Here is a 14,601-nt window from a genome sequence, read left to right as displayed (position 1 = left end):
GTGTTCCTTAAATTAGTTTTTTTCAGAAAGATGTAGCTCACATATCTCTCGAATCTGACTCCTAAGGATGACTATTTAACAGATGTATGTGCAAATTTTACTCAATAATCTCTTTAATCAAGTCAATTTAGAGCACCAAATTTTCTCACTACTAGTATGTAAAAATAGACCTAAACTGACTAGTCTTGAAACAATCAGATGTCTCATGTCTTTTTTCATTCCTTCTCTGCATATGTGCAAACTATATATTAAATATCTTGCAAAAATTCACTTAGAAAGCAAGAAGTTATAAAAATGATATTAAAAAATAATAGTAAACAGAACAACAAACATCACTGTTTCTTCCTTTCCCCATCCACCATGAGAAAAGGATTTCCAATGAATTGTATGAAATGGAGATTCCAAGTTAGCATACCTGAGGTCCTGTGATGATTTTGGGTCACAGAGCTGGACTGAATGTAGTACAAAATATAGATCATGCACAAAGAACTCAATGTAATTTGAGATATGTGCTTAAGTACTTAACTTGACCCGGGACACTTAATCTTTTGAACATCTTTCCGAGACAGGTAAGTACTACTATCACTTTAGAGCCATGCAAACTAAGTAACAGGCTAAGCCAGGTCAAACTTTAAAACCACGTTGGCTGTTAAGCTAGGAGCTGATCACCTAGACCAAGATGAATACTCCTTTCTCTTCAGCACTGAGGAGAAAATTCAACTAATCCTTCAGCAGTCTCGACTGTGTGACTTCACTGCCTGTTTCATTGTTTGTGGAGACCTATTCTCTGATTCCTCTACAATTACTGGAGTTCATGAGGTGTATCAAAGGGATCTAAACTGGCTTGTCAGGTGATAAATTTCCTTCCCCTTTCCTCCACTACTCCTTTTTTGGACATTCATGCAAAGGCTAGCTGCCTATTGGTTTTAAAGTTTTACTGATTTTCAGTATCTACAGAGCAAATAGCAGTTCCTATTACTTTCAGCTAAAGCAACCCTGTTGAGAATTGCAAATTGCTACAATCACACTGAACCAATTTTATTTCTGTATTGATCTTCCACTTAAGCAGCAACAGGCTTGAGGAAGAGAATTAAAAAAATGCTTTGCCTTCACAGATGCTTTTTGGTTTAGCTCTTCAGAACTCAAAAATACAGTGGCATAAACACTTACTATCATCTCACTTCTTAGGACAAATACAATATGGCAGTTTTTTAAGTTATTTGGCAATATACTCTATTGCCATAGTTCCATGTGCTGTGCCAAACTAACAGAAACCAGTCTGAAAAGGACTGGGTGACTAGATGACAAGCTAATGAATTTCTCTGAATTCTATATAATTTAAAAATAAATAACTATTGACATTTTCAGAATATTGGAAGTATATAAAAGATTATTGTCAATGCACCAAAATATCTTGAATTTTAATGATTTATTATTTGTTCTGAAATCCAGTTACTCCTTTTTCCTTCAAGTAACAGACATCTGCATTGTTTCATGTAGAACATATATCTTCAATATTACTGAAATCTCTTTGCACTATAACATATGTGAAATAACTGTTCTTCCTGACAAGCAGATCAGAGAACTCTGCATTCTGCTGCTTCTCTGGAACAGAAGGAACAGCCAAGCATTTTAAAATCTTTGCTGTCTGTTTCATGGAGTCTCACCCAGCAACAAGAAGATGAAAAAGTGAATCACATGACATCATGAAGCAGAAACTATCTATCTAGAGAAGCTGCAGTGAGAAAGCAATCACATCAACAGTACTTGGAACACCATGCTTTATGCAGCACACAGGAAAAAAAGGACTAAGGCACACTTGAATGGATCAGGATGCACCATTAGTGTCTTCTCTAATACTTGAAGGGAGAGTTCTAAAGAACTTAGCAAAATTCTGGCAATTTAGGTTAAATGCAATTTAGATTTTCCGTGATATAGTAAAAGGAACACTTATAAATACTTTAGCTGTAACATTGCTGAAAGGCAAAGCACAGAACTTTCAAAGCAGCTGTGTCTGGAAAATGGGAATTTGGTTATTCAGACTATTAGCTCTTTAGTCTTATCATTTATCTTGCAGAAACAGAGAGATTCTTTAAAACTTGGAATTTTAAAACTGTAACACAAAGTCAAATCTAAAAAGAAAAGGTAATAACGTGCATTCATTATTTTTTATAATGTATAACTTAATTATGGTGAATTGGCAGCTCATTGTCTTTAGAAGATCCAGCACATTGTGACATTGAGCCTCAGTAAAATCGCATAAACTAACAACAGCTATTAGCAACATCAGTCACTAAGAAAGTAATAAATAACTATTGTAACTACCAACATTGCATTGAAATTTTTTTCTTTAATGTGATTATTAATCCTAGAGCTTTCTTTGGAAAATGAGATTTTCTTTTTGTTCTTGATTCTGAAAATTACACTAGCTATTACTTACTTTAGTTTTACTCTAAACTGCAATACCTTAGTCATGTTTTGAGAAGTTTACAGCATGCAAAAAAACCAATCTATTCACATATCTAATTACCAACATATTTTTCCTATGCATAAAAATGAAATACTGAACATACATTAGAGATTACCATGGTCATTAAACATCTGGTCCTGTTTAAACATATTGATATGCTAAAGTTCGTGCATCCTGCATTAGTCCTATTCCTTTTATGATTTCAATTCTAGTAGGAAAAATACAAATAAAATATGTTGTTTTCAATCACTTAGAATTTCTTTTAAACCAAGAATTGACAGCAATGAAAATCAGAGTATGAGGGGTATTACTGAAATGCTTGATTTATCTTAAGAAAGAAGGACGTAATAAAACATTAGTCAAAACTGAGAATATAAGCATTCTTCATTATTTTAAAATATAATCCTCTACCTTAGAGATGGACAATGGTGAAAATTTAACAAAACTATTGGCCAGGAATGCACCTTAACCAATGGAAAGATTAATAAACTCTTCCATTCCACCACTACACTCTCCAGACACTCTCACTGAGACAGTCAATATACAAAATATAAAGCTTGATTCATGTAAAACTTACCACTGACAAGACAAAGGTTGCTTCAGAAATATTTCACGGTTTTTATCTCATCATCATAAACCATTTCTTTGTGTGTCTTGTACATTACTGAAAAGTTAAATCCTCAAATCTTTATGGTGATTGATTAATATTTTACATAGTTCTCAGAGTTATGCCTGCAGGCAAACAAAATTACATTTCAAAATGAGAAATAAAAATTTTTAATGGGCCTATCAGCCTGACCTCAGTGCTGGGGAGTTATGGAGTAGATCATCTTGGGTCTCATCACACAGCATGAACAGGGCAACCAGGTGATCAGGCCCAGTCAGCATGAATTTATGAAAGGCAGATCCTGCTTGACTAACTCCATCTCCTTCTATGACAAGGTGAGTTTCTTAGTCGATGAGGGAAAGGCTATGGATGTGGTCTACACATCTTTAGTAAAGCCTTCAACACTGTTTCCCATAGCATTCATCTGTGGAAACTGGCTGCCCATGGCTCAGATGGATATACTCTTAGCTGGGCAAAAAAATGGATTGCCAGACCCAAAGAGTAGTGGTGAATGGAGTTAAACCCAGTTGGTGGCCAGTCACCAGTCATGTTCCCCAGGGCCAGTCTCTTCTCCCAAATAATGAATGATAGGACATGAAGAAATGGGCTGAAGTTGTGCTAGAGGAGGTTTAGATTTGACAATAGGAAGAACTTTCACTGAGTGTTGTTAAACACTGGCACAGGCTGCCCAGGGAGGTGGTAGAGTCACCATTCCTAGAGATATTTAAAAGGCATGTAGATGTGGTGCTTAGAGATATGAATAAAGAGACATAATCTATCTGATTATGAATCTGGTAAGACAGAGATGCGAAAATTTGGACTTAGACTAAGATATAGACTTAGAGGAGCGAGTTCATCAAAAAGCCACAAAAATGAACAAGGGACTGGAGACTTTTTCAGATATTCAAAATCTATCTGAACGTGGTGCTACGTGCTCTGTGTAACCCATCTTGAGCAAGAGTGTTGTACAGCACGATCTCAAGAGTTCCCTTCCAACCTAAACCCTTCAGGGCTATGAAAATGATTAGGGGACTGGAACATCTCTCTGATGAGAAAAAGGCTGAGAGACGCAGGGCTGTTTAGCCTGGAGAAGAGAAAATTGAGAAGTGACCTTATCTATGCTTACAAATACCTAAAGGGATCATATCAAGAGGACAGGGTGAGTTGTCTTTCTGTAGTGCACAATGTCAGGACAAGGCATAATGGACACAAGCTGGAACACAAAAAGTTCCACTTGAACATGAGGAAAAACTTCTTTCCTATGAGAGTGAGAGAGTCCTGGCACAGGCTGCCCAGAGAGGTTGTGGAGTCCAGAACACTTCAAAACCCACCTGGACCCATTCCTGTGCAGCCTGGTCAAAGCAACCTGCTTTAGCAGGAGATTAGGACTAGATGATCTCCAGACATCCACTCCAACTCCTACCAATCTGTGATTCTGTAAACAATCATGTGATTCTATGTTTCTGTGTCCTTGATATATTCCTGTAAAGTCAGCTAATTTAAGAAGATCTAGTTTAAACCAGAGCATGAAGGGTACAGGAATTCAAACATCTGCTCTTCAAGTGAGTAGCTAATGAGCTTGAATAGCCACGGCAGTTGGTTTGTTGGCTTTGTCAGACCACTGACAAAATACTGAATAGTGTTGCTGAATGAAAGCAAAAAACATGCTTCAGAAAGTGACATATATTTCTAAGCACACTGCATACTCTCTTCAAACACAAAATCTAAAATTGAAACAAAAAACAAATGTAATATTTTCAGTACTCTTCTTAAGAATCCATTCTCTTATTTGAGTTGTTTCAGCTAGCAGGCAACACAGAATAATTTTGCTAGTTGATTCTAATGTTCCATCGAATGGTCAATTTTAATTGCAGATACAAGAATTTATAAGCATTATTTTGACATAATGTGTGTATTGTGGGACTATTTTTGAGACTGAATAACAGAAGTAGTTATGTTTTACCTATGTATTTACTAGTATTTACCTATGTAAAACAAGATTAATGTTTTCAGAGAGCAAACACTATACAGGCATATATTGCACAAAATTTCCTACCCTATAGTGGTAAATGTTATGAAAATTTTATGAAATACACATTACAAACTGAACTGAGTCTGCAATTGTTTTGATAAGACCATATATAAACTACCAACTACAGATAATTTTAGTGGAAAATCATCTCTGTGAAAGTCACTTGTAGTTTTTTTCCCCCTAAGACTTATGTCAAGTCATCAAGACTTGCATTTCTATAGAAAATGCTGTAAATATAAATGTGTCTAGTTGTAGATACAGTCCTTCCAAAAGTAATTACAAAGTTAATTCAAAATTTATTAAATCTATGTGTTGCCCTACAACATTTCTAGTCTTATGCAATGCAACCCATGAGTATGATTCATGTATGCTTGATTTTAAATTAAAAATTTAAAATATACCCTATGTAAGATACTCCATTTCAAAACCACATCTACTGTATTTTCTTAAGCAATTTATAAATTCATATGATGGAATAATAGTTTTTAAATCTCTCCCAGATTACTTTCATTGTTAATCTTCAAAATGTCTTTGAAAGAGGAGGTGTGGTAATATGATGGTGATATTGCATCAAGTTGGCTGAACTCATGTACCAAAATACTTTTCATTTCCTATTCATTGCATAGTTGGAACTCAGTATTGCAAATGTGAAGCTTAAGAGTATTTAAAGACAGCAAAATGTCTTCATCATGAATATAAACTATGCTATCTACTTATTAAAACCCAAAGCCACTGACATTTACAAAGATCTGCTCAGATGTTTCCAATTCATTGAGTGAAAAATTTTTGTATTTCTAGGTAACTGTAATGTTGGAGACAATGGTAAATCATCAGAAAATAAGTAAATTTTTGGTTTACTGATTTAATGCACTTTTAAATAATATTTGCACACTATGCAAAGCACCTAGCACCTGCAAATACTAAAAAAGATGACTTAAAAGTATTCACTAATATGAAAACATTCATATCTCTAGGATGAGAGAATAAAGCAGATAAACCTCATGACTCAAAATGACCCAACAGATTGTATAGATGGTGATGAACATATTCTTTTTGCAAATACATTTTTAGAATGCATATAGAATAAAAAAACACCTTTGTAAGAGCAGTTCAAACAACCGTCTCTTCTGTGGAAAAGGAGGAATTGAAAGTGTAGGTAAAAACATGGACATTGATAGTATAATCATGTAGTTTGCACTTAGTACAGCATGTGTTGCCAAAGTTTCCATATGGAAGTACAAACATATGTTGAGGACTTTCACAGTTCAGAATGTGCCATCTGCCATGCAAGCATGAAGACCAAATAATAAACTTCACTATCTTCTGTATCGCTGTATGGTCTAAGCAAGAGTTGGCCAAACAATATTAGCAAAATAATTTATTTAACAAATAAAGACTTTTATGGACAGCTAAAGGTGCCCTTCTCATCCATGAGTAAATGCTTACATCCATACCACTAATTAAAGTGTGACAAAAAACTGGAAACAGCTAAATTTGATATGTTGACTTGGAATACACATGCAATATTAATATACATAATACAATGATAAAGCACTGTGGGGATGGGCACTATGTTTATTAAATTCCAGAGCAAAAATATGTCAATTCTGCAGGAATAAGATGGCAATATTTTAATCCATGCTTGTCTAGAATCTTCCAAACAGAAAAGAATCATACTTTAGCACAGAGGTTGGACTAGATGATCTCTAGAGATTCCTTCCAACCCCTACCACTTTGTAATTTTGTAATCTGGTGTCTAGAACAGCAATTTAAACTTTTAAAGGAAAGGTACTTTCCTTCAGCCACTGAATTGAAGAAACATCATTTGGCCCCAGTGACAGTCACATCACTTTAACCACAAACAACACATAGCAAATTTTGCACTAGGCAAATGCATTTCAGAACCCACACATGGAATTCACTGTGTTTGAACTAATGTCCTTTGAAGAACTTTAAGGAATAAATTCATAAAAGCAATCCAAGTGACATCTCAAGTACATGCTCAAAGCTTTAACTATGTAGATCAATACAATCTCAATTAAAAAAATTAAACCCAAACAAATGCACATTTTTGAAACAAGCAATCACGTAATTCTAAAATAAACAGAAATTAAAACAATGAATACAACTATATTGTAAAATCTCCCTAGTTTCTTTAGGCAAGTCAGAAAAAGGAAGTAATCAGAGTTTTATTGTTCTTTTCTATAAAGCTGCTGATTCACAATGACCATAAACACAATGACTGAACATTTAAAACTCATTTAATCTTCATCAGGTTTGAAAAAAGCATCCATATCTAAGGAAACTAATCATATAGTTAAGAAGTGTAGCTGTAAACTATGGGGATATTTTAGCTTGCTGTATATGGTAAATTTTGAAAGAAAAATACTGAGAAGATGAAAATCTGCTTCTATAGATGTTATTGGTAGTGTTAATTATGTTGCTTATCCACTGGAGCCATAGTTGCATCCAGGACTGAAATATCTGTCCAATGTGATCTTACAGACTCATTCAAATTCAAATTTTAGAGAAATATTGTCTTCTAATTCGAATGTTTTCTAACAGTAACCAAAAGAGTTATTTATTCCAGCCTTTGTATCTTTTTCTACATTACAGGAGCAAACATAATTAATTTTGCAGGTAAAACACACAGATAGAGTTATCTATCTTCAACAGCCACTAAGAGAACACAAATCAACAGTTTTGTCATGGATTCATATATTTTAGCCTATGATATGAGATCCCAGGGGGCCACAAACGCCTTGACAAGTTTGCTTTCTTCTTTGGCAGAGGTTAAAGATGATTGCTGAAGGATTGCAATTTTATTGCTGCTTAGTGAAGGATATACGGCTCTTTCTATATTTTAGAAGGGCTCACAAGAATAATCGTTCTTCATTTTGAAGGCCAAGCCCATAAACTCAGATGCATGTAAATCCCTGCCAGTCACAATCTACAATCACACCTTGTAAGCTTTAGTATGTCACTGTTTTAAAAATAGTGGTATAAATTCCAGCAACCAAAGTAATGTGTAAATTGAATTGACAGTTGTTTTTAGTGTAATAACATGGAGAATGAAGCCACAAATATGCAAGTGTTAATTTTAAGGTAAAAAAGATGAAACTAGATTTGATCTTTTCAATGCCATTTAACTGCTTTCACTGTTCAGATATTATTAAGCTTTGGAATTTCGATAGCTTTTTAACATCTTAATCTTAGGAAGTAGAGACAATGCTACCAGAGCTGATACAGTACAGACAGATGACCAACGAGTGGTCTCTGAGATTAAAAAATAAATTTGGAATTGTTTTTTTGTAATGAACTAAATACTTCTATCAAGTACCTTCTAACAGACAAAAATCTCTATCTGTTGGCTCATACTGAGAGGAAGGGATAGAGTTTTCTCTATCAATTTCATATACATTTACAATTTGTACAAAATTCCTATGATAGATTAATACACTGTCAGCTAACAAGTAATCAGATTTGAATGTATCCTAGTGACTTTGCTTCATTAATACTAGACCTTAATACTAATGTAGAATAAAAGGAAAAAAAACAATCCTGTTTTAAAGGGAACAGAGTAATGTGCAGACCTGTGTCTGGGAAGAAACATACAATGGAAATGAAACAGTTTCTTAAATCGCAGATCCTTTAATCCTTCCATACAATGAAATGAGGTTTTATGTTCTAACAAGTTTGTTTCTAAAAGAATATGGCAAAACTTATAAGCTCAGTGAGCATAAAATCTAATACCCTTCCCAACAGTCTCTTCTTCCCATATCAACCTATTGTATATACTGAGAATATCAAATCTCCTGGCATCAGCAGCATTTTAGAATTTTGTAACATTTACATCATATAGAAACAATTTAGAAGGCAAATACAGAAATCTTCAGACCCTTTTACTTTCCTTTTTTTTGGTAAAGGAAAAAACTACCTTTAACTTAATAACTTGTCCAGTTTCCTCATATCATAAATGCTTACAGGTGCAGTAATTAGCTCTGATACTTCAACTATGTAATAAATAAAATAGTATCTTAATCATGGAAACCCAGAATTTTATATGGATGTCAGAATTTTTTCAAAAATATTCTTAAATTTAACCTTAAATACTTTACCCTTATTTTAATGTAACTAATATAACACAGCTATTTTATTTCATTCTTACCTTTTTCCTAACTTGCATCACCAAGGCATGATAATAACATTCTTTCAAAATTATGTTAACCATTCTGTAAACTATTATGTGTATTAGATGAAAAATGACAATATTGGTCAGCCAGTACTGCTGAGAGCACAGTTACATACATAGATATGACAGTTTACTGCACAGTGAGATACTGTTAGCAAGCTCATTTTTAATTTTTCTGAAATTAGTTCTATATTCAGCTTTAGAATTCTGATGACAAATTCAACATGTTCAATGTGCACATTAATAAGCACAACTTATGATTTGCCCATTTGTAACCTCCAACATGTTTAAATTGTTTCAGTTATCAAACTAACTTCATCTGTATCTATAAAATTGTCTGAAGTTTGAATGACTTACAAGTTCTCCAAAAGACTGAACTAATCTGTGTGAACTGAAATGTATATTCAATAAAGGACTGTACATTATGAAAAAAGTTTCCAAATATGCATACAATTTTGCTTTCTAATATGACTTTGATTTTTTTATAGTAAAAAAAAAAATCAAAGTCACATTTCATTGCTCAATATGCAAGACTAAAACTCCTTGTTGTGACATGGTCCAAAGTTCTTACCTTATTGTGATAGGGATGAGTACACCCTTGTTAATGGATTGATTGACAGATACAGTCAGAATGTTCTGAGAGTTTCCACAGCTGAATCGAACTGTTGGTCTTCCCTCCACAAGATACAAGTGAAGAAACTGTTCTCCAAAATTCCTTTCACTAGCTTTGAAAATGAAAATAGAGACAGTCACAGTTCTGAAAGTGTAGGACCTTGCAAATGTATTCCACACCACTGCAATACTGTTGCCAGTCATAGTGCCTATGTGATGTTGAGAAGTCTTCTATCCATATATGAGACTCTGAGTGATTATGATAATAAAATTAAATTCTGTATCAAGAGCTGATAATAAGTCAAACAGAATAACCAAGAGAAAAAAAAATTACTTTTATACCACTGTAGTTGCATAACCCTTATGGAGATTTTTGCATTAATTGAAGATGAACTTTTCTCTATATCCAACAGTACCTCTAAGGCAACAACGGTGACAAATGCAAATCATGAAAATACTGTAATGCTATGATTTACCATTTCAATCAGCTTTTTAAACTGTATTATAGAACATACACATATAAGAGAACATTTCCTCTTTCTTTCAATCTGTCTAAAGATTATAAACAATTCACCTTTCCCAATTAAGGATATAATTCAGACTTTATGAGAAGAATAATTACCTAAAAATATCAGACATACTGTGTTACTTAGTTCAAACTAAGAATAAAAAGCTATTTAAAAAATACCACAGAATCATAGAATAGAATCATAGAATGGTAGGGATTGGAAGGGACTTTTAGAGATCATCTAGTCCAACCCCCTGCTCAAGCAGGTCTACCTAGATCAGGTCGCATAGGAATGAGTCCAGGCGAGTATTGAAGACCTCCAAGGAAGGAGACTCCACAAGCCCTCTGGGCAGCCTGTGCCAGGGCTCCCTCACCCTCACAGTGAAATAGTTTGGAATTTTTTGTGTACCAGCTCCATGCCATTACCCCTTGTCCTGTCACTAGATACCATAGAAAAAAGGGATGTTCCAACCTCCTGACACCCACAATTTAGATATTTGTATTTGTATATTAATACATATATTTAGATATTTGTATATATAGATATGTCTCAATCTTTCTTTACTTGCACTAGGAAAATATTTGTATATAAATGATGGATGACACATGGTTTGGCTTCTAAAATAGACCTGGCAGCTATAACTGGAAATTATTTTGGACAGCAGTATTTTGCTCAGCAGTATTTGGGCAGAAGATTATGATGTTTTTCTTAAGTTCCAGAATCGTAATGTTTACAAATCTGTAACCCTCAGTTCCAGAATTGTATTTGTATCCAATTCTCCAGCTTGTCTGGAGCACATCTCCTATCAATTGTCTGTAGTTGCTTTGGGAAAAAGCACACAACACATACATCATACATATAAACTTTTTATGAGCATATATGGTATGAGAGAGCATTTGCTTCCTTAAGTTTATCTGATCAGCAACATTGGCAAATGGGATGGTAAGGAAAACAGGAAAACCAAAACATGCAGAGGTACAAACCTGATCAACAAATGGATATGGTAGCAAGAACCAAACCTGGCCAGTTACACCAACCGGTGTGGGCATGCAGAGTGTGAGAATGCTTATTTCAGTTAGATTATCTGATTGAGGATCCTGTCAAAATGGAATGATAAGGAAAAGGGGAAGGAAACAAGCAAAAGACAGATATCACAAACAAACAGTAACAGAAACAATGACAAGAAACCAACCTTGTCAGTCACATTAGCAGATGGGCTATCAAGAAACTTCAAGCATTACTTCAAAGAGTGTCAACCTAAACTTTGCAATTGAGAAGGGTGCAAACCTGAGTGTCCATGATACTGGGGGAGAGTTTTGTTGGTGGAACTATGCGAACCAATGAGGCAATGTGTACAAATGGAACTGAGCAAAGAAGGAACAGATCTGAAGTGGTATAAAGGAGAGGGTTGCATGTGAAATGAAACTGATAAGCATGCTTGTTTGACTGACCCTTGCACCTGATCACTGCAGTCTGTCCTGTCTTTTTACTACATCTTGTCTTAACTATATCTCTGGGTAATCTCAGTCAATGTTCCATGCATTGGAGTGCTGCGAGGACTAAGTGCCAGCTACTGAGGGGAACAGTGTGAGAGGATTTAGTGCTAGATACTGGAGTCAGATTGGGGGTGTAGGCATCCCAGCCTGTGATGTTAGCTAATTGAACTAGTGAGAGTCTCAATACCAGGGACTGCAGCAGATGGGGGGTCTCAGCCACCAACCACTGGGGTACTCATGTTACGTGTCCCAAAAAACAGCTACTAAGAGAGAGTAGTATGTGTTTGTGTGGGGGTGTGTGTGCAGGGGGCTGCAGGGACTAGGTGTCAGTAATTGCTGAGAGGTGTGAGTGAATCTAAGGCCAGCAACTGGAGTCAGACCAAGTATAGTGGCCTGTGGTGCCAGCAATTGCAGCCAGTGAGGGTCTCAGTACCAGCTACTGATACTGGGTGATGATTGGGTGATGTTCTTAGCTGTAGGTTGCTGGGACTGACTAGTGTGAGTGAAGACAGTGTCAGTGGCTGGAGTGGGACTACAGGTCCCAGCCTGTGTGCCTTGTGCCAGCTTCTGGGTGTAGGTGACTCTACTTGCCAGCAAACTTCAAGGTGTACTACCTGTGAGTAGGAGGCCTCAGGTCCAAGCATCAGATAAGGTCCATGCTAGTATTTGGAGTGCCTGGGGAATGGGGATGTGAGTGCATGCATCTATCCATGAGCCAGCAAGTAGGGGACCTGTGGGAGAAATAAGAAGGCCTTGCATCTGGGTAGGGGTATCAGATGTACATAGGGGACTGTACTGGTACTTGAAGGATCCATAAATTTGCTAGCGTTTGTGAATCTAGCATGTGTCATGTGTGTGCCTTCACTAGTGGATTTCTATATCTCTACCAGTCCGAGAGGAGAGAATTTGTCTTTCTACAGTCAATGTTTTGGGTGAGTCCTTAGGCAGGTGCTATTGAAGAGAATACCTTGTCTGTGGCAGCCTGTGTAGCCATGTGTGTCATGTTCTCTGTGTGTCTGCATGTGTGCACATGATCGTGTGTCTCTGCGATATGTGCTTAACTTTTCATGGTTTAACATGCCAACGGGAAACCAGCAGTCTGTCAGCCTGGGATGGAGATCCCCAAGTCTCTGGACTAGCTTTGTGCAGCTGGACAGGAAGGACTTCCAGGGCTACCACTGCTGGAGTTGACCACAGCTTAGAACATCCCTTCCATTTTTACTCAGTAAAGTAACAAGAATGTGGGTATACTGGAAACAGCTACTTACTGGAAAATCTACTCAGGGAAAATGATCGATTTTGAGAAAAAAACAGACAGAGGCAACAGATAGCAGATAAAGGCAACAGATTCTTGCAATTTCCTTAGCATTTGCTTTTGTATCGTTCATAGCAGAAACAGTTCCAACACAAACTCCCTCCTCAAGAGCAGCTTTGTAGTCAGTACAGCATTTCTTCAGTCTGTTACAAATCCTGATGACCTACTGAAAGTCTTGTGCTTAGACATTTTTGTATTCTGAATACCTAATTAACTCCAAAGCTATTTTAATTTGACTGAATTTTATGCCTTTGGCTTCTACAATTTGCTTCTACAATAGTCCGAAAATTGTCTTTCAAAACGTATTGCCACATCACTTAAAAAACTCACTGCTTTTCAACCTTAGAGTAACTGATATATGCACATATTGCACCATTTGTTTCCTTATCTTCTTCTCTCCATCCTCCATATTTTCTAGTTACTTCCAATTAGGTTGGGCGAGATGATCTCTAAAGGTCCCTTCCAACCGCTACAATTCTGTGATTCTATGAATTCTGAGAGAATGAAGTGGGGGAGGGATGTGAATGTATATATTGACAATATGTTTTGAAGAAGTGAAGTTATGAATTAACAGCTTGTTTCTTATTTCTCAGTGACTGTCCATTCACATTTTCCACCAGTAAAAACTGGTAAAAAAGTTCTTGTTATTACCAGTAAAGTAAAAGATTTGAGACAGCCTCTCCAAAGGTAGCATTACTCCTTGAAACCTCAACAAGTGTTACTGCTTTGCATCAGTCTAGAGAGTGCTTATAAGTCACACTTCCAGGTGACTAATAGGATACTTCATACTATCTGCTAAGTGGTATAAGATTGTTTGAAAGGCAAGTCCTTTATTTTTTTTTCTACAGTGTTCTGGTTTAGCAAGGAGCAGCTTTTGGCTTAGTAACAGGGGGAGCGGGTTGCAGTGAAGACCCGGTAAAGAGTTTGCGGACTCTCCCCCGGCTCCTGGGTTCAGACCCACCTCCAGCCCGGCTGGGCCAATCTGGCGTCTCTGCCAGCACTATTTAGGGGACGGGAATTCGGAATGCAAGTGAGGAGGTGTAAGAGTGATACAAGATGGAGGCGACCACGCGGACCCTTCAGCCAGAGAAGGAGGAAGGAAGGTGAAGCAGTAGACCAGAGACTCCTCTGCAAGCCGTGGTGAGAACGCAAGCTGTGCCCCTGAAACCTATGGAGATCCGTGGCAGGACTGAAAGTTACCAGCAGCTACATGTGAGTGAGCCCGGACGGGCGAGGGACTGTGTGGGGAGACGGCCATGGCCCAGGCCGTGCTGGAGAGCCTGCACGCCGCAGAGCAGCCCCACACCAGAGGCAGAGAGGAGCTGCAGCCTTTGGAATAAGTGCACGTTGGAGCAGCCCGTGCAGGGC

General features: G+C 36.7%; 1 protein-coding gene across 1 annotated transcript in view; it reads right to left on the bottom strand.

Annotated features, from left to right (window-relative positions):
• The window catches only part of EYS (eyes shut homolog), a 900,402-nt gene that overhangs the window by 145,662 nt on the left and 740,139 nt on the right, over positions 1-14,601 (bottom strand). Inside the window, exon 39 of the mRNA XM_061989098.1 lies at positions 9,873-10,026. Coding sequence (XP_061845082.1) covers positions 9,873-10,026 — 154 coding nt within the window. The remainder of the gene's footprint in view (positions 1-9,872; positions 10,027-14,601) is intronic.

Source organism: Colius striatus, chromosome 2 (genome assembly GCF_028858725.1).
Source record: "Colius striatus isolate bColStr4 chromosome 2, bColStr4.1.hap1, whole genome shotgun sequence".
NCBI lineage: Eukaryota > Metazoa > Chordata > Aves > Coliiformes > Coliidae > Colius > Colius striatus.
The sequence above is the reverse complement of the archived record's forward strand: the minus strand, read 5'-3'. Positions and strand labels throughout refer to the sequence as shown.